This window comes from Benincasa hispida, chromosome 5 (genome assembly GCF_027475165.1).
Source record: "Benincasa hispida cultivar pf3 chromosome 5, pf3_genome.v1.1, whole genome shotgun sequence".
Lineage (NCBI taxonomy): Eukaryota > Viridiplantae > Streptophyta > Magnoliopsida > Cucurbitales > Cucurbitaceae > Benincasa > Benincasa hispida.
In genome coordinates this window covers 65,314,159-65,331,327 of record NC_143482.1, presented here as the reverse complement: position 1 = coordinate 65,331,327, position 17,169 = coordinate 65,314,159, and the positions used below count along the sequence as shown (strand labels likewise).

General features: G+C 30.6%; 3 protein-coding genes across 4 annotated transcripts; 1 reads left to right on the top strand and 2 right to left on the bottom strand.

The window, feature by feature from the left end:
* The first annotated feature begins 1,863 nt into the window (after window positions 1-1,863).
* On the top strand, window positions 1,864-2,868 carry LOC120077867 (uncharacterized). Its single transcript, XM_039031950.2, has one exon. It carries the CDS (start codon window positions 2,046-2,048, stop codon window positions 2,748-2,750), a length of 705 nt encoding a protein of 234 aa, XP_038887878.1. The 5' UTR covers window positions 1,864-2,045; the 3' UTR covers window positions 2,751-2,868.
* Window positions 2,869-5,008: 2,140 nt separating this feature from the next.
* On the bottom strand, window positions 5,009-10,667 carry LOC120077866 (DNAJ heat shock N-terminal domain-containing protein). The gene is made up of 9 exons (XM_039031949.2): window positions 10,346-10,667; window positions 9,098-9,226; window positions 8,275-8,404; window positions 7,684-7,804; window positions 7,206-7,287; window positions 6,944-6,997; window positions 6,348-6,386; window positions 6,166-6,268; window positions 5,009-5,422 (listed from the first exon to the last, which is right to left on the bottom strand). Exons 1-9 carry the CDS (start codon window positions 10,565-10,567, stop codon window positions 5,292-5,294), a joined length of 1,011 nt encoding a protein of 336 aa, XP_038887877.1. The 5' UTR covers window positions 10,568-10,667; the 3' UTR covers window positions 5,009-5,291.
* Window positions 10,668-13,606: 2,939 nt separating this feature from the next.
* On the bottom strand, window positions 13,607-15,510 carry LOC120077092 (large ribosomal subunit protein uL5z-like). Of its 2 annotated transcripts, XM_039030959.2 has the most exons (5): window positions 15,345-15,510; window positions 15,126-15,233; window positions 14,998-15,040; window positions 14,575-14,770; window positions 13,607-14,024 (listed from the first exon to the last, which is right to left on the bottom strand). In XM_039030959.2, the coding sequence occupies exons 1-5, from the start codon at window positions 15,345-15,347 to the stop codon at window positions 13,826-13,828; spliced, it is 549 nt and encodes a 182-aa protein (XP_038886887.1). In that variant the 5' UTR covers window positions 15,348-15,510; the 3' UTR covers window positions 13,607-13,825. The 2 variants fall into 2 exon arrangements, with proteins under 2 accessions (XP_038886887.1, XP_038886885.1); XM_039030957.2 differs by lacking the exon at window positions 15,345-15,510 and having other exon boundaries at window positions 15,126-15,242.
* Window positions 15,511-17,169: the final 1,659 nt, after the last annotated feature.

Sequence of the window (17,169 nt, the reverse complement as noted above, 5' to 3'; positions counted from 1 at the left end):
TCAGATTTGTCCTCCTCTCGAGGGAAAGTGACAATACTAAACAATATTAACGGTGTTCTTAACAAAAAGTATCTCTTCATTGAGGATATTCCAATTTCAGCAAAAGAAATGTATCCTCCTTATTCAATAGTCGAAGATCCTTTTATTGAAATGGAATATGATGCACTGATATTTCCATGATCGAAACTTTAAAATTATTGAATTTTAGATGAAATATTGAAGAAAGAATTGATAAATCGCCCTTAAATTACATGAAATGTAACAAACTTACTTGAACTTTTAATTTGATGAATCACTTTTTGAAACTTATAAAATTATTGTAATTAGACTTTTTGATATTGTAAAATGCTCAAAAACATTTTTAAAATATAATTTTTTGTTTCAATCAAATCCTCAAATTAAAGACTATTACATTGTTAATGTAATTAAAACTAAAATTTGTAGTTGTTAATATCATAGTTTTCAAAATGTTAAGTTTAAATTATAACCTTATACAATTCTAAGGTTTGATTGAAAATTTTTTATTGTCTATGGTAGTTTGTGAATTTCTCAATATCTAAATACTTAGATCCCGTTTGGTAACTATTTGGTTGTTTATTTTTGTTTTTGAAAATTAAACATATTTCATCCACATTTTTTTTACACTGATTTGTATCTTTCTTAACTGAATTATTAACCAAATTCTAAAAATAAAAATAATTTTTTTAAAGCTTTTTTTTTTAATTATGAAGATGTGGCTTGGTTTTTTAAATTATTGATAAAAAAAAATTTAGAGGTGAAAATAATGTTCATAAGCTTAATTTTCAAAAACAAAATAGTTACAAAACAAGGCTTTAATGTTAAATTTATGTAAATTCAAACTAATCCATTAATAAAATATGAGAATGTGCTTAAAAAATATGTTCATGGATGTTTTTTTTTTTTTTTCCTTAAGTTTTCTAAATTCCACATCGAATAAATAACAAATGAATGACTGAAAAAAAATAGATAATTAGACAAAATAGAGCAGTACGATAAACATTTTATTGAATAGATATGTCATATGATTATATAATTTATTATGTTATTAGTGGAAAATATAAAGAGTTTTAAACTTGAAAGTCAAAAGTTTATTTAATATATAAGCAAGAAAAAAAATTGAAAACTAAATAAAAAGTTAGAAACCAATCATTAAAATTTAAAGGTACAAAATTATCACATGCATTGCCTATTGCTAATGCTGGCACTCAATTTCTCACGGGACAAACAATTGCCAGCACGTGCCATTGACCTCAGCATTAAGTGATTATTTCCATTTAAATCGGAAAAATTCCATATAATTTCCAATAAATCCCTCATGGTTAATTTCCTTTAACCATATATTATATTTATTTGATACCCTCCAATGATTGTAGCTTTGAATGCTAAAAATTAATAATTGAAGAAACGTGCTTTATTATTATACCCTCGATATGTGCTTAAATTCAGGGGTAATAATGTCCATCAACAAACAACCATTTCTCTGTTTTATTTATTTATGATTTAAATACTAATTTAATATCCTTTACTTTGCCTTGATTGTGTTTTTAAAATATCCATTTTGGTTTTTATAATTTTTTACTTGATTCACTTTCAATGATGTATTTTCAAAATATTCATTTTGTTTCTTGTCTTTTCATTTAAGTTTTCTAACTTTTTAAAAAATGTCATTTTAAACCCTTAAAAATAAAAATGAAGAGATCGAGATTATCACTCAAGAATTAAAATAAATCTTTTATTGTCACTCCAGAATTAAAATGAATCTTTTGAAATAAATCAATCAAATATAAGAATAAAAATGACGTTTTTAAAAGTATAAAAACTAAAATAAATCGAAACGGAAAGAAAATAAATCAAAGTAGTATTTAATTTTTATTTTTTTAAAAAGAGAGAGAGAGAGAGAGAGAGAAAGGCCCATTTCTTTGTTTTAATTGAATCCATCTTTTCTACTTTCTTCCTTATCTATAAAACTGTTTAAACCCTCAATTTTCTCCTCAAAAAACCCTCTCAAGATCTTCCAACTAGCAATGGCAGCCGAAGAAATCCTCCCCCTTTTCGATCTCTTCTGGTTTCAACGGGCAATTTTCACCGGAAAACCGCTTTTACAGACCCACTCCTCGGCGCCGGAAATCCGCTTCCAGAGTCCTGTAACGCAAGTGATGAAGACGAGATCTCAAAGCGAGTATCTTCTGAGCTCGAAACATTTCCCACCTCCCGAAACCGCTGTTTACTCCACCGGCTCGATGATTTCCACCGATCAAAAGCTTCAAACCATTCTCTCCGGTAAGGTAGCGGAATTTGCCGGAAACGGAGAAGGAAAACCGGCGGAAATTCCGGCGAAGAAGAAATTGGAAGGAAATGAAAATAAAAGAAGAAAGAAAAGGGGGAAAGGGTTGAGTAAAAGCTTATCAGACCTTGAATTTGAAGAATTGAAAGGATTTATGGATTTGGGATTTGTGTTCATTGAAGAAGATAAAAATGATTCAAATTTGGCTTCAATAATTCCTGGGTTACAGAGATTAGGGCAAAAAACAGGGGAAAATGAAGAGGAAAAAAGGATTGAAAATGGGGTTTCAAGGCCATATTTGTCTGAAGCTTGGGAAGCTGTTGAAGAAGAAAATGAGAAAAGGATTTTGATGAAATGGAGAGTTCCAGGTTTGGGAGCAACTGAAATGGATATGAAAGATCATCTCAAGTTCTGGGCTCATACAGTGGCTTCAACTGTGAGATAACACCAAGTTTTTACATTTTATGGTAACTTTTTTTTTCTTTTCTTATTTACCATTTTGGAGTGTAATTTTTGTGGGTTTTGTTTTGTTTGTTGTGTTTGGAAATTTATAGCTTTGTTAATTGTTATGTAGATACATAGATAGGTGAAGAAATTTCTCCCTCTCCCAATACTTGTGTCCATTGGTAGAACACTAATGGGTGGATAAGGTTGGGAGTGCGTAAATTTACATTACTAGCCCCTTAACGTTGAAATTGTAAAAAAAAAAAAAAAAAAAAAGCCTAAGCGAACACTAACTAGTATACAAATGTGTTAGTGATCGTGAATACGAAGTCTTTGGTTTAAATCTTCACGTTCCTAATTATACGGGAAAAAATAAAAGATGGGAATTTATGTGGTAGATTAGGTATAAAAATTAAACATTTTTTTCATTTTTCGTAAATGATGTTGTAAATGACGTAACACATATTCTCCAATATTCATAACGGTGTCATTTTTTAGTACAAAAATTGTGTGGATGAAAGATCAAACCTCCGAACTCGAGGAGTGAGTGATGCATGTCAACTGTTATTGAGTTAAGTTCACTTGACTCTATCGCACCAATTTCTATCTGATTTAAAGGGCAACATTGTTTAAGATTCAAAGATAAAATTAAAATTTTCTAAGTCTAAACACATAAATGATATATACATAAAAAATTAAGATATTTTGTACAATTTTACCAAAAATAAATCAATAAACTTTGCTTATTTTTGGTATTTAAGGAGTTGTTAAAGGGCATGACTCAACGATAATTGGAATGTACTTGTCCCTTGAAGCTAAAAACTTAAATCTCGAAACTCCCATTTATCTTTAAAAAGTAATAAATGAATAAATAAAACTTGAGTAGTTAAAATATCATTCCAGGGCATTTTTTAACAACCAAAAAATACTCGAAAATTTACATATCTTTTTCCCACGAAGTTAAAATGTTAATATTCGCAAATCACTCTTTGACCTCTCATACTCTTTTACATGCAATAATAAAATTTGAATTTACGACATCATAAAAATCGTTATCCATAAATAACGCTCATTCACTCGGGAATTTAATAATATGATTAGTAATAATATAAGATGTGGATATATTGAAAATTGTTAAAAAATATATGAAAATCGTGATTATAATTTAAATGGATAGATAGAAGTTGTTCCCTTACATCAATGTTAATGTCAAAACTCTTAAATTGCAAAATAAATAAATAAATAAGTTTAAATATGTGGACGAGTTTCATTTTCTCCATATCAAAAGCATCAAATGATAAGGGCGATAGATGAAAAGTATTCAATATAAGAAATAAGAAATGCAATTTCTTTCTCCCTTGTGTTTGAAGGAAGTGGAAATACAATACGAAAGTCAATTTCTTCATAATAGTGGAATTTAAAGGAAGAACCTCCTTAAATAAAAGGATCTCCATACCTCTAATAAAATAATAATACATACAAAATTAATAATAATAAATAAAATCATAACCAAACACTTCCACTAAAAATAAAATAAAACAAAATAATAAATAAATAAATTCCATTTGCATTACTTTGATTTTTCTATCAAATACTTCGCATGAAAAACAATGGAATCATTGCTTCTCTTTCTCCTCTTTCTAATCATAACCGCATCTCCACTCGACGAGAATTAAGTTGACTTCAACTAAAATTTTGGTAAATGGTCATAAATATTCTCGAAAAAAAGTTTTCAATTTTTACAACCATTACCCTCTTTGGCAATTTGTTAAACTTCAAATAATAATTTAACTTTTTTTTTTCTACCGCACATTCAAGCCATCGATTTTTTTGACCTTTTCGGTGAAGTCATGATTAAGATCGAGACTGTATATAATATTTCTCTAATCTTACATAATTTTTTCCTATGTAATTTTCTTCAATAAATCATAAGAAAAGATCGATGACTTGATGTATAATGAAAAAGAAGTTAAATTTTCATTAGAATCACCGAAAGAATTAAGAAATTTATTATAATGAATTGTAAAAGATGAAAAACTTTTAAGAGTTATTTCCGACAATTTTGCAATTCACCGAACAAGTTAGACTTCCTCAACATACAATTTATGCCAAATTTTGCAAGAGCTAAACAAAACTTGCTTAGAACATGCAAGGAAAATTTTTGAGTTGAGATATGATATTTCATTCTTCAACTTCACGTAAAAGCAAACGCTTGTAACATGAATGATATTATAAACATAAAGAAAAGATCAACGAAGATGATAAATAAAACCCAACTCGTTCCATGAATCAATTCATCAATGGATGTTTTTACAATAATTACATGTAACAGAACTTGAACCCGTGAATTCAAGGTTATGAGCCTTGCAAGCTATCAAATTGCTCAATGGGTGATGATTTTATTTTTCTTTTTTTCATTTTTTAAGTTTCATAGTTATAAATGAGGGTGGAAATGAGATTTTTCTTTTTTAATGAAATGATTTGATTAATTATGTACGACTATAAAGCTATTGGATATACATATAATTTTATATTTACCTAGTCAGTTGTCGTTGTTGGAGATCGACTCGGGAAGTTTGAAAGTTGGAGGCTTGTCAACACCTCGTCTAGAGTACTCTCTCCATCGACGAGCAGCAGCTGCAGCTCTCTTTGCTCGTTCATTTGTTTCCTCTTCTGCAAAAATTTAAAACTAGTTTTAGATAATTTATTAGAACAAAAGAATTAAATATCAATAAACTGAAATACTCGACATTGGATGAAGGGTCGATATAAGTATTGCACATGAAGAACCAGAAGATAAGAGTTACATCTTGTAACTATTTGAATTTAGATTTTTTTAGTTTTTGAAAAATAAACTTACAAGCACTACCCCTATAGGTATGTTGTTTTGTTACTCATTTCCTAACGATGTTTTAAAACTATAGAGATAGATATAGATAGATATTTTGTTTTTAGAATTTGACTAAAAATTCAAGTAGTTTTAAGAAAGGTAAAAATCATATCACAATATGGAACCTAAATTATAATTAATTAATTTTCAAGTTTCTATCTATTATGTCCCTAAAATTTAGAGTGTTTACATCATCAAAACTTTTATATTTACATCTAATAGATTCCTGAAATGTCTAATACATCTGTTGACTATCAATCTTGGTGTCTATAGGCTCATGACATGGCTCTAAAGTTTTTAAAATGTTGGTTTTAATACTTCGACTGAATTTCATGTATAATGTTATGATCGTTTAAAGAGTATATTTATCGACATTAACATATTTTGTCAACAAGTTCATTTAATCGAGATGTCAACATCAACAACATCATATTCGATCAAACGTATGATCCCACATAAGGAAGCAGACACATTCAAAATTATAAATAAATATAGAAATTAATGAACAGTCTTGATCAATCATTACCTGAATTTCTTTGATCTTTAGGCCTCCCCCAAAGATTGCTCCAGTATGAATCATCGCTATCGGAACCCTTCTTCTTCTTCATCATCCTCACTTTTGCTTTTTCCTGCAAAAGAATGAAGTTTATAAAGCTCCAGATATTAGAAAACAGAAATTAAGAACTAAAAAATCAGTATAAAACCTACCAGGACTTTTGCTTGCCTCTTTTCCCATCGAGAACTTGCCTGCAACATTAGTAGCAATGAAGGAAGTTTATTCTTATTATTATTAATATTTTTTTTAGTATAATGGAGGGCTGAAGAATTCGAACCACAGACTTCTTTATAACTAAAACATCTATATGTCAATCGAAGTATATTTGCTTTGGCAAAGAAGTTTAATTCTTGTACTTAGCAAACGGAGTGTTCATTTTCTTCTGTATCTTTCATTTTGAGGGAGGTTTTAACCAGGGATTTAGGGTTGGTTTGGTATCTTTGTAACTTTTAAAATAATTATATATGAAGTAAATTAGTGTTGGGTACATTTCAAACTCAAGCATGGAAAAGTAGTATAAATTAGGGATAAAATAGAAATTTTTAGGAATTAATTAGAACAGGCGTCAAATTCTTTAAGTCAATCTCGAAAGCTATGGTAGACTAGATATTTCCAAACTAACATAATTGAATATGTGATTTTCTCTAAAATAATTTATAATCAGGTTTACCAAACACTCAAAAGAATTAAGATTCTCTCCTAATCAATGTTTATACGTAGGAAAAATCAAACCTTAAAATATTCATACCATTCTAAAAACATCCACTGCAGATGATCCCATTCCAGAAAGCATAAACGCAACCTGGACAAAAAGATTCCAATTAGATATCTTGATTTCTGAAAAGAAGAAACAAATATAAATCCTTCCCCTAGAAACTGCAAAGTGCTTCACAAAGAATCAAACTTACAAGTTGAAAATGAGAGAAAGGAATTGATGAATTGTTCAAACTTAATTAGAAATTGAAAATCTAGGAAAAACAAAGTTATAGAAATTGCTCTGCATTACATACATTCACTCGTTCGACCCTGCGCATTTCATCTTCGAGCAGAGATAATTGTGCAGCTGAAGTCCAATGGATGCAATCGACTGGACTGGCAAGAGAGGAGAAAAACATTAGTCAATGGTACCATCAGGCAGATTTTTAAGACTGAATATGAAGAATAGGTAATCGAAATAAGTGGACAAATGCCGGATGAAAGAAGAGAAACATTTCAAATGAGCTGTTGAACTCAAACTCGTGGTAAGAATGATGGATATCAAGGAAATAAATTGGTCAAAGTATATGATCTCAAGCATAGTCTTCATTCTTCAACCATCATTTTCTTAACCAAATTATAGCATGAATGCTCGTACTCTAGTTCTGAATTAGAGTACAATGCAAAAATAAATCTAATAAAAAGTTTTTAACAATTCCCAAGCTATGAACCACGAGATTTGGAGAATAAAGAACAGTCAGTTAAGATTCAATCAGCACAAATTGAACTTACCAACTATCAATTGCTTCTTGAACTCGTTCTCGACTCCCACACTGGCTGTACACACGAGCTCGTCCAAAGTCTTCTTCAATTCCGAAGACATCAGGGGCCACATTGGCACAATTTTTGCAGCCTGGAAATAAGTTAGGGAGATCCTAAACGATTCAACCTTATCATTGTGAAGACCGAAAGAGCAATCTTTTTAGGTAGATTGTTAGGATGTCACTTCTGGTAACCGAAGCGGTAGGTTGTAAATAATTTCAAAAGGTTTTTTGTGCTTGCATACTACAAAAAGATGTTCTAGTGGTACTTATGGAGAACCTACCCATATCAACAACCACAAACAGATGGCAACGGACAAATCATTGCAACTTCAAGAGACCTAACCGTTAGTTTGGAATAACTTTTGAAGAAGAAGCAGTAATCAAGTGCTTATGAGGTATTTATTGAATTTTCAAAATTATTTTTGATTATCTAACTAAATTCTACAAAAATTTGAAAAAGTAGACCAAAAGCACATTTCACCTTTTCAAAAACATCTCAAACTCACCACATCAAGAAAATTACAAGGGTAGAATAACATTCAAGAAAAGTCTCACATACCTATACAGCTGAATTCATCAACAAAAGCAAGGTCCTTTGTGCTTGAATCATCTACAAAAGGGTTAATTGCTGTCAAAGCATATCCATGAATTTCATCATAAACCATCCGCTGAACTGGGTCACTAAGCACCTGCAATGTAGCATTTTATCTATGACAAAGGTGCAGAAAAAACTTTTTCTAAGAGTAAAATATGGGGTCACCGGAATTCTTTATAATTCAACTCGAGAAGCCTGGTATGTAACATTTTGATTACATGAAGAAAAAACCAAAACCATAAGTCCAAACGTTGACCTCATTGAGGGTGCGTGAGCAACTCCTCATATGGATGGATTTTTGTTGGCATTTGTGTACGGATTATAGGTATATGTGTGTCTATCTATAAGTTTGAAAAACATGTTCCACTCTTGTACTGTCGTTGAATAAATAGTTTAGTCCTAAAGTTTAATTTGTAGTGATTTAATTCCTTCACTTTCAAAATCGTAACAATTTAGTTTTTAAACTTTAATGGGTAATAATTTAGTCTATGTAGTTTAAAATTTCTAACAATTAGTCCCTACCGTACAAAAATTCATCAAAACCCCATTAAATCTTAACAACATTTTTTACAATAGGAAATAAATCGTTATAGCCTTTAAATTGTTATATGCTAAGATTCAATGACTCAATTATTAACAATTCAAAAGTACATGAGTTAATTTGTTATAAACTAAGGTTGGAGAACTAAATCGTTCACTGATTGATCCATGATTGGTCCAACTTTATTAGTAGTTTTCTAAGTACATAGCTTAAACAATTAAGCATCCTTTGAATTTGAAATCGTACCTCATAGACTTCATTAATGAACATACAGAAGTTCGTGGTGTCTGGATCATCGCCACTCAAATCTGGATGGCACTCTTTCATACAATTATAATAGGCCTTCTTAATCTGTTCCGGGCTGGCATCTGGAAGCTATAAACGACAAATAGAACCAGTTCATAGACACACTAAACATGTAATCACAAATTCATTTGAGCAAAAAAAAAAAAAAAATATTGAAAATAAAAGGAAAGAGTAATCAGCCAGAACAATGCCAGTGCAACAAGCAGTAAGCACCATGAGAATGTAACTGCAGACCAAAAAAAAACTTAAAAGTGTGTTTGGTATAACTTCCATGACAAAGTGATTGCTCTACAATCTACCTCGGCAACAAATAATCAATTTTTAAAAACTTAATTCGATACAAATGCACTTTTTCTAAACTTCATTTTAAAGTTTAGAGTGGATTATCTAAAAAGTGATTCTAAAATAACCAAGTAAAATCACTTAACTTGACATCCATAAACTTATAATTAAAACCACTTTTAACCAAATGTACATAAAAACCAAAGTATTTTAATCAAAACAAATTATAAATAAAAAAATGTTTTAAGATAAAATATTTTTAAAAAAATGTGCTTAAACTAAAAGGACTGTCATACCCACCCTCAATTCTTCGTTTCAATGAATTCTCTTAAAACACCGATTGACCCAAAAGCTTAAGCTGATGGATGGAGTTTGAACATGAGACCTTCTTAGACCACCTACTCTAATATCATCTTAAACGACCGATTGACCCAAAAATTTAAGCTGATGAATGATGGCAAATTTAATATCATGTCATCTAATAAATTTTCCGATATTACTTGAAGACATTATCAAGAGTAGGTCTGTGATGAGTATTGAAAAAATGCTTTTAAGTTCAAGCATTTTATTCCAAGTATGCTTTTCAGTCAAAACAACTGTTATAAGTACTTTTTCAAATAACTTCTAAACTTATGAGTATCCAACCAAGCATTTAAGAGTAATTCTAATGTGTTAAAAAGCATATCTCACTCATCGACAGTTTAACAATTTAAAATCGCGCCAAATAACATCAAGAACAGGAAAAGAAGAATTCAAGGAAACAACCAAAAATGCCAACAAAATTCTGAGCTCTGAACACTAATTAGACACTAAACGTTCATAATCAATCTAAGTAAAACAAGAAGGAATGAAAGCCAGAGATAATCCATCCAGAGCTTAAGAAACGGCGTTTTCAAAACGGCATACTAGTCCCAAAACGGCATAATAATCATCGGCAACAGCCTCCGTTGATGCCGAATCCCTTGCCGCGACCTTCAAACTGCCGCAGTTCCGTCTCCCACCGCCACGGCCAATCGCACCGTAAGAACTGCTAGGCTTAGCAAAGGACCGCCATGGGCTTAGAAGAATGGGAGGTTGAGATTGGACTTTGATGGCCTCGGTGCAAACAGGAGAGAGCAACTGAGCCATTGGAGTGTGGGTTTAGTTGAAAATGAAGTAAAAATATTGGAAGGAAAATCAGGGGAGAGGAGAGGGGTAAAAATGGAAAGAATGGATTTTTGTAGGGAATTTAGTGGATATTTGGAAATTATGAGGAGGAAGAAATTTTGACGTGGAAGGGTTGGTGATGACGTGGCGGATTGTGAGCCACTTGAGTCCAATGAAAGTGGACGAAATCAGATAAATATAATGAGAGAAGAGGCGGGAGTGTGCATCACGCAGAAGCAAGGCACGTGTCGGCTTGTGAATGATTGTTGCCTCACGTGCTACGGTGCCGTCTCGAATTGTCGAGCACAACACTAGAGACTACTCTTTTGTCCAAATTTCAAATATCCAATTTTACAAATAATAATCCAAGATTAGAGATTTGAAGCGAGTGAACTTATCACTTTTTTCTTAAAATAATGGTAGTTAAAATTTATTTAAAAAACAAAAAAAAATTAAAATCATTTCAAAAATTGATTTTTGAGAAATTAATTGATGGGTGGTTTTTTTTGTTGAGTGATTGACCCAGAATCAGTCTCAAAATGACTATCTATTTCAATTTTTGTTAAAATACTACTGTTTAATTATTTGTGAATTCATTTTTTTATTTTAAATATTGGAAAATAAATTGATAATAAAACAAGCAATTATATATTTTTTTAAAAATTTCTTTCAATATTTATCATAAACATTCACCCTACTCAAAATATCAACCATGCATATAAGAATTTAACAATAGAATAAATAGAAACAAATATTTACCATAACTATTTAATTAAATGATAATTTTTTCAAACAGAAAATAATAATTTGACAACTCTAAATTCACTTTGAGAACTAAATATAATAATTCAAAATCACTTTAAAATATTTGGAACCAAACATGAATTGTTCAAACGATTTCCACTCTTAGTTCAAGTGTAATTGGTATAGTATCTTCTTTAAAAGTTGAAGGCTTCATCTTTCATTCTCGTAATTGTTGTTCTTGTACTACAAAAAATTAGAGATTCTAATAATTTGAAAAAATAGACATTTATGTTCATATCTAATAGATTTATTTATTTTATTTTATTTTGAGATAATAGGTTTATGAACTTTAAGAAGTGTCCTTGAATTTTTAACTTTTATTTAATAGGTAATTGAACTTTAAAATATCAAGTAGGTTTCTAAACTTTCTAGTTTGGGTATGATATCTTCCTAGTATATATATTCGACTTGAAAAAAAATAACGCATCTATTAAAAGTAATATTCAATCTATGACTAGTAGTTATATATTTTATATGTCCATGGATTTTAGAAAATGTTTAATATGTCAATAATTTATTAGATAAATAATTAGAGATTCGGTGACTTATTAGATACTAAATCAAAAGTAGACTTATTAAACATTTTTTAATGCTCAAAGACCTATAAGCACAAAATTAAAAGTTCAAGAACCTATTAAAAATATTTCTTAAAAAAAACTATTATAAATTGAAACTTTCTAAAATTCAATTATCTATTTTACACCCACTTAAAAACTTATCTTCAAAACGTTTGCTTCCATGTTTATTTAATTTTGACGTGATTTCTTTTTTACCGATTCATATGTCACTTATGTACGACTTTTTTTAGAATATCATCACTAAACAAGTCGTCTCTTAATAGACGTCTATCACTATACATCCATCATCCTCTATCATTAGAATATTATCGATAGATTGATAAGCATAAATCAATCATAAACATCTATAACTAATGATTGATCATCGTTCTTATTTAGATTCTTGCCTTTGAAAATAATAATTAAAAAAAAAAGTATTGTGTTTGCCATTATATTTAGATATAGTGCCATATGTGCAACCTAAAAGCAGCAATTCATTGAAATTTTTAGTTGGGATTTGTTTTTTTACAAGTTCCACCAAATATGATCAATATAACTAACATAAAATATGTATTATCAAACAAAAGGTATAAATTTCAATCCATCCCTTATATATCGGTGTAGCACCGGTTATGTTAGGTTTAGGTTGTAGGTTTTTTTAAACCAATTCAAAATTTCAGATAACTTTGTTCACAATCAAAGGACCAATCCACTACAACTCATATATTTCTGGGTTCGAAAAGGGAAAATACATGTTTGGAGGCTACTGGATCGAAAATTAAAATGGTAGTAAGTATTATGTATAATTGCATACATATATAAATACTTATTTCACATAATTTGACTTGATAAATAATAATCTCCAACTCCAGAATCAATTGAAAAGAGAGAGAAAAATCCTAACCCTACCAAACCCTTTTTCGATTCATTTTTTTGGGTTCAAGAAATAGAAACTTTCAATCTGCAATAGAATTTACATCCATACGAATTTTATTTAACGCACAAGATTTTTTTTCATTCATAAAATATATTTTATGCCCAAGATTATGTTCAGATGACTAGCCAGCCTATTCCCCCATTTCAACCAAATAACAATTATTTCAATTTGGACTGAATCAGTTAAGAAACAAAGTAATTTATTTCACAAAAAAGAAAAATGATGAAGAAAAAATCCCAAGTCTTACACAAGATATCATATAATTAGACCCGTGAAATAGACCTCACACAATTACATAAATTTGGTATTGAAACTTGTTTGACTTTTGCATAATTCAAATATGGTATTGAAACTTGTTTGAATTTTGCGTAATTCAAATATATGACATAAAATAAATACAATAGTCTTCCACAAACACACAAACTACATCCCCTAAAATCTAAAATAGATGTTGTGTTTAAAGTAGTTATTCAATCATTCATTAAGTTACGAACTTAATTTTATGAAATAATAATTAAGGAATTGGAAAAAAGACCATAAAACATGATCCACCTTAGGAAAACCATGCTTAAGAATCATAATTTTAAGTTCCATACTTGGAACAAATCAATCACAATTAATAATTACTCCTTTTGTGACAATCAAATCAAACCAAAGAAAAAAAACAGGGCTTAAAAGGTGATGCTTAAACAAATAAAAACAAAGTGAAGATTGACATCTTAATTTTTCCAAGTCACGAAGGATATAACTAATAAAACATATAACACTACCAACAGCTTAAAGAGTTCTCCGAATTGGTCCTAATAATCTCCATTAAACTTCAAAAATATTCAAAGATAAATAAAAACAAAGAGCTTCAGTCAGGCTAATTTCAAAAGCACAAAATTTTATAACTTGCAAACAAATAACTCTCAAGACTATTTGGGGAAAACCCTCTGAAGGTTAACCAGTGATTTGCTGCGACTTGTTAAGAATCACACCCTCGTATTTCACCTGGAACCACTTCATCGCATCCTCTTTTGTGACTCTGTGCTGGATCCCAACGCGAGACTTGCACCTCCTGCGGCGTCCAACACGGTATCCTGGTCGCTCCAAGACAACGAAGAAGTCCATACCATAGATACCAGTGGAAGGATCGTACCTGAAACATCATAACCACACACATAATTGCAAGGTCAGTTACAAGGAAACTTCAAACGTAGTGATGGAAGATCCATCTATGCAAGATCAAATATCCCCCTACTCACTATTCCCCATCATCATCCTCGTCCTGCAGAAAATATCAATCCACACATGCCACAATCGATAAGTTTTCATTGGGATGAAGCCATTAAGGACCGGGTCAGGACTGCCTCTACTACGTAGGAAGATTTCTAAACCCATTGTGATAACATCATTAACAGTGGGTCAGTCAGGAGAGCTCCATCCAGGCTCCAGACCGATACAGTAGAGAATTTCAATCCACATCTCTTCATCTACGAGAGAGAACCGAGCAGGAAACTACCATCCCCATATTTCCAAACACCTCATCGCAATTAATATTCATTTCTAGTTAACTACATTCATGTGCAATATAAAACAGAATCAACGAAGCAGAGCAGATTGAAGACTAAGCAGTAAATTTCACATACAAAATTTGGAAAAGAAATTTAGGGATATTATATTAAATATTAAAATGAATAAGGGCTTACTTGATCCCAAGATCAATGTGCTCCTGAATACCAAAGCCAAAGCATCCAGTATCACTAAAGTTCCTACGAAGCAACTCGTACTCCTTAACTTTCAACCCACTTTCCAAAAGCTGCATCGCCTTTTCTCCTCTTACGGTGACATAGCAAGCAATCTTTTCATTACGTCTGATTCCAAACGATCGCACAGTGTATCTCGCTATAAACCACAACAAAAAAAAAACTTAATTAAAAAAAACCCACAAAGAAATACCATGTTCTATCAGATCCAATATCAAGCTATGACTTTCAAACATAACTTCTGTTTCAATTCTAAACACAAATCCAACCACGAATAAGCTATCAAGGCTCTTTTTTCCTTATGTTTTAATTTGAACAGACCATTCTAGAATCTAAGTCAAGAGATTACAAGGGAAAAAAATGTACCTTTAGAGAACACAGGGCTCTGGCCGCTAAGTTGTTCAAGCACCTAAGGAAAGTAAATCATTAATGACAGAAACAGAAACAAGAAGCAACACAAAGGAACAAAGAAAATGTAAAGAAGAAAGGAATACCTTAGCAGCTCTGGTGAGACGATCTCCACTCTCACCAACAGAGATATTGAGGACGAGTTTCTGCACCTTAATATCCCTCATGGGGTTCGATAACTTCTTCTCCGAAGCCTGAGCCATGTTAACAAAAGAAAACGATTAGGAGAAGAGGAAGAACAGTTGGTCTGAGAAGTTTTAAGGATCTAGAGCGAGATGAAAGAAGACGAATATAGAGAAAATCACCATTGGAGTGTTCTGGCGGGTGGCTGCGGCTTGGGTGTTGCTGGTGCTGATGCTGCTACTCAATCAGAGGGAGGCGAAGAAACCCTAATATGGGTTCAAGTAGCCGAAGCTAGGGTTTCGAGTTCGCTCGGGTTATGGGCTTTTGTTGTGGGCTTCTAAAATCGCTGTCAAATGGGCCTAATTTTGAGAAATTTTGTAAAGGTCCAATGTTGTGTCTAATTTGCGAAAACCACCTCCAAGGTTGCATTCTGCGAAGTAGTGTTTTATTTTTATTTTATTTTTTTGAAAAAGTAGTTAAATTTTTAGGATATGTTACGTAATTTTTTGTGTATTGTTTTTTTTATAAATTAAGCTTATAGACCTCCTGTATTCCAAAATTTGAGCTGTCAAATTTGGAAATTAGGAAATATAACTTTTTTTAAAAAAAAAATTGAATTTGATTGATAACTTCAATATCTACATGAAAAATGAGAAAATTGTGACAAAACGTGTGAAATGAATATGATTTTCAAAAACTAAAAATAAAAATCGAATGAGAACCAAATAGAGTCTTGGTTTTTAATGCTAATACTGTTTGATTCGACTTAAATGCTAATAAAAACGAAATATGCAGTTACAGTTTTTTAAGAGATGATGTAATTCAATTTGTTTCGGATTTAGAAGGTGAAAGTCGAGTAAGCCAATTATGATGTATTGTTTCAAAAAAGGGTCCAAATAATTACAACTACAACAATTTGTTCTTCCCAAAAATAAACTGTCTGCAATTTTCTGTTACTGTTGTATAATAGCAATGGACATTTATTAACGGTTTACCACTATCGATTTATCTGCCCCCTATGTAAATCAATCATCAATTAAGTTTATCGGCCATTTGTTATTGAGCTTATAATCATTTGTCAATTAATCATGTCGATAGATTAAAAATGTAAATATGTGATACATTGTCTATTCGTAATTATTTTTCATAATCATTTCTAGAAGGTATCTCATAGTTATATCTTAGTAGTATAAAAACACAGAGTTATATTTGATTTTATTATAAAATAATATTTGTTTACCATGGCGCCATAAATTTTTAATAGGGGCACTATATGTACAAGATCAAGTAGTTCTTCTAGATTGATTTTTGTATGAGATCGATCACGATCTAAAACATTTTTCTCATTTGGAGATGGTGTATCTACAATAGTCTCCATTATTTCTTTTATAATATCTGTCCATATTAATTTTGGATTAACCCTACAAAAGTTTAAGAATAAGAACTTTACATTCTATTATATATATTTAAAAGCATGAAAACTTAAAGTCTGAGAAAATTTTAAAACTTACTTGTCGAGTTCATATATTCAAACGAGTGACAACGAATGATTCTTTTGCTTGAACTTTGAAATTAATTATAAAATCCATACGAGTAATGTAAATATAAAAATAACATTGAAACAAACAAATATATAAAGCGTGATGTGAATATAAAAATGATGTAAAAAAAAAAAAGAAAGATGTGTTTCAAATAGAATATTTCTAAGAGTTTAGTTTGAAAAGTAAAATTCGAAAAGAAAACAAATTCTAAACTGCACAATTATGTTGTCGAAATATAGAAATGTAATATATATATATATATATATAAAGATATTGTTTGATTATTTATTTATTAAAAGATAGGATCTTTATATTTTAAATGACACATTGTTTGACATACTTTCTCTTATTTACATGAGTTGGCTTTAAAAGTCCAATTTGAGATTCAAAAACCTGGATGGAAAGTCATAAAATCTAAAATAAAACATTGATGAGCACTGGCACTCAAACCCTCGAGTCCCACTAA

What these genes read in the sequence shown, in the direction of transcription:
- LOC120077867 (XM_039031950.2), top strand. Translation starts at nt 2,046, where the DNA reads ATGGCAGCCGAAGAAATCCTCCCCCTTTTCGATCTCTTCTGGTTTCAA.
- LOC120077092 (XM_039030957.2), bottom strand. Translation starts at nt 15,242, where the DNA reads ATGGCTCAGGCTTCGGAGAAGAAGTTATCGAACCCCATGAGGGATATT. An exon ending in GTCTCACCAGAGCTGCTAAG is followed by an intron (nt 15,041 to 15,125) that starts GTATTCCTTTCT and finishes TACTTTCCTTAG; the next exon opens with GTGCTTGAACAACTTAGCGG. An exon ending in GAGCCCTGTGTTCTCTAAAG is followed by an intron (nt 14,771 to 14,997) that starts GTACATTTTTTT and finishes TGTGGTTTATAG; the next exon opens with CGAGATACACTGTGCGATCG.
- LOC120077866 (XM_039031949.2), bottom strand. Translation starts at nt 10,567, where the DNA reads ATGGCTCAGTTGCTCTCTCCTGTTTGCACCGAGGCCATCAAAGTCCAA. An exon ending in TCATTAATGAAGTCTATGAG is followed by an intron (nt 8,405 to 9,097) that starts GTACGATTTCAA and finishes GCTACATTGCAG; the next exon opens with GTGCTTAGTGACCCAGTTCA. An exon ending in GCAGGGTCGAACGAGTGAAT is followed by an intron (nt 6,998 to 7,205) that starts GTATGTAATGCA and finishes CTTTTTGTCCAG; the next exon opens with GTTGCGTTTATGCTTTCTGG.